This window comes from Bison bison, unplaced genomic scaffold (genome assembly GCF_000754665.1).
Source record: "Bison bison bison isolate TAMUID 2011002044 unplaced genomic scaffold, Bison_UMD1.0 scf7180017858765, whole genome shotgun sequence".
Lineage (NCBI taxonomy): Eukaryota > Metazoa > Chordata > Mammalia > Artiodactyla > Bovidae > Bison > Bison bison.
This window is the reverse complement of record NW_011489337.1, coordinates 21432-24127: the sequence shown is the minus strand read 5'-3', so window position 1 is coordinate 24127 and position 2696 is coordinate 21432. Positions and strand designations below refer to the sequence as shown.

General features: G+C 32.8%; 1 protein-coding gene across 1 annotated transcript in view; it reads left to right on the top strand.

Annotated features, from left to right (window-relative positions):
• LOC104980301 (olfactory receptor 4A47-like) overlaps positions 1-288 on the top strand; it is a gene marked incomplete at its 5' end in the record, with an annotated part of 1324 nt that extends 1036 nt beyond the window's left edge. The window contains 1 exon segment of the mRNA XM_010828941.1: positions 170-288. Within this exon segment, the coding sequence (XP_010827243.1) occupies positions 170-288 (119 nt within the window).
• Positions 289-2696: the final 2408 nt, after the last annotated feature.

The window sequence follows — 2696 nt, the reverse complement described above, 5'->3', positions numbered from 1 at the left end:
CCCTCTGGGTCGTCCCAGTGCACCAGCCCCAAGCATCCAGCATCGTGCATTGAACCTGGACTGGCATCTCGTTTCATACATGACATTTCACATGTTTCAATGCCATTCTCCCAAATCTTCCCACCCTCTCCCTCTCCCACAGAGTCCATAAGACTGTTCTATACATCAGTGTCTCTTTATACAGTCATAATTCCCATGCTGAAACCATTAATCTACAGTCTAAGAAATTCTGAGTTGAGTAATTCTATGAAGAAGATCTTTAGCAAAAAATATCATATCAAGTGGTAAATAAATGCATTATTCAACATAAATAAAGTAATTCATTATTAGGGCCAATCTTCTTGAAATGTAAATATCTACAGAAATCTGATGCAAGCTTTTGTTTTCTATAAAGTATTTATAATGCTTAAAATTAAAGAATATACTACATGTTTTTGCTATTAGTAACAGTTTCTCTGTTAGAATGTAAACCCTATGATGTTTGCTTTAACATTGCAGTAGAAGGGTAGGATACCTTTACAACAGGGAGTTAATAATATGTGGTCTGCCCAGGTGTTGCAGTGGTAAAGAATCCACCTGCCAGTGAAGGAGATGCAACAGACACAGGTTTGATCCCTGAGTCAGGAAGATTCCCCCAGAGAAGAAAATGGCAACCTGCTCCAGTATTCTTGCCTGGAACATTCTGTAGACAGAGGAGCCTGGTGGGTTGCCAAGAGTCAGATACGACTTAGCAACTGAGATGATGATGTTGACAAACAATATACAATGAATTAACTGATGAAAATTTTATGGATTTCCCCTAATTTTTACTTAATTTCTTCATTTACTCTATTTTCTCATTCTTAGTTTTATTTTGAGTCTTGCCACTTATTTTTATTATTTTTATTTTATTAGTTAAAATATTTAATATTATACAGATTGTGTTTTTATTTAATTTCATTTCTAGTACATATGACATTTTAGTGCGATGCTTTGTGCTTTAAAATAAGAAAATGTATGGATAGCAATAAATATTAAGAATAGAGTCCATGCACAATGGAATATGTAGAATATTTTTCCTCCTCATCACAAACCATATTCTCCCAGGTGTTCCAGATGTAGTCACTCTGTTCCTAAGATTCTTCAAGTAATGTTCTTTGCAAAAGCAAGTACAGTTTCGTAGGAGTGCTTGCGGTTACATCTCTATATATAAATGTTGCATTTTACTACTCAGTCTTCTGAAGATCTCTACCTCCTCATGCTTCTTAACTTTAGATAAAGATACATTAAAATTAATGCCTCAGGTCTTTTCCTGTTCCCTCTTTTTCTATGAGAAATGATTCTGCAAAAAAATCTTTACAAAATTTTCTAAACATGAGCTCCTAGAAGTGGAATTGTTGAGTCAATTGGTATATGTGTTGAAAATGTTGATGCTTATATTTATGACCAAAATGCCATACATAACCTTCAACTAAGCCCATTGTTCCCCTGATTCTGGAAAATATCTGTTTTGACACATCATCTGCAACTAGTGATTGATAAACATTTTTTGGTGTTTGACAGTCTAATGATACTGTATTTCATTTGCACACTTTAATTGCAAAATAAATACAATTTCATTTGGACATCGATTCACATATTATAAATGACTTGTATTCCTTTTCATAAAATGTCTATTGATGAATTATGTGTTATATTGATTGCTTTTTTCCATACTAATTTTATTATTTAATTAACTACTAAAGACATTATCCATCTTACCATGTATATGGAATTAAATGAAAGTTTCCATTTTATTATTTTTTTATTTCTATACTGTTCAGAATACTCTGGATCATGTAGAATTATTTTTACATTTGTATAATAAATCCATCAATATTTTGTGTCGTCAGTATCTTGCTATGAATTTCCATATTTAAATGTTATCAAAATATTCTTCCACATTTCTTCAACATTTAATATCAGGTAATTTTGTTGTTTTATATTTTATGTTTAAATTTTTGAACCATTTACAATTTTGTGTAAAGAGTTAAGTAGGGAATAAATTTTAGTCATTTTTGAAGAAGGCCACTTTTATTTTTCCTCATGACTTGATATCTGAACTTAGTATTCTAAAATATGGTATATGTTTGAATTAAAATCAGGCCACTATTAAATTCCAGTGATTTCTTTATTCATTAATCACTTAACATATGATGTTATGACATTTTATTTAAAATACCCTCTAATATCTCATAAGCCTGGCACTCTTTCATTATTTTCCTTATCAGAATTACATTTATTCTTGCATATTTATATATTAAAATCAAATTCCAATAAGATAGTCTAGTGTAAGTAACTAATTAGTATTTTCAATAAGATTTGATTGAGAAAGTATTTGTCTTTTCAGAGAATTGAGAATTCTTTTCCACACACTAAGGAGGTATTTCTATTTAACAAGTCTTCTTTTATGTATACACGGACGGAGGAGCCTGGTAGGCTGCAGTCCATGGGGTCACTAGAGTCGGACATGACTCCCTTTCACTTCTCACTTTCATGCAGGAAAGTGAGAAGGAAATGGCAATCCACTCCAGTGGTCTTGCCTGGAGAATCCTAGGGATGGGGAAGCCTGGTGGGCTGCTGTCTATGGGGTCGCACAGAGTCGGACACAACTGAAGTGACTTAGCAGTAGCAGTAGCAGTAGATCTAGTATGTTTCTTTGAAGATTTCGCCTTTTT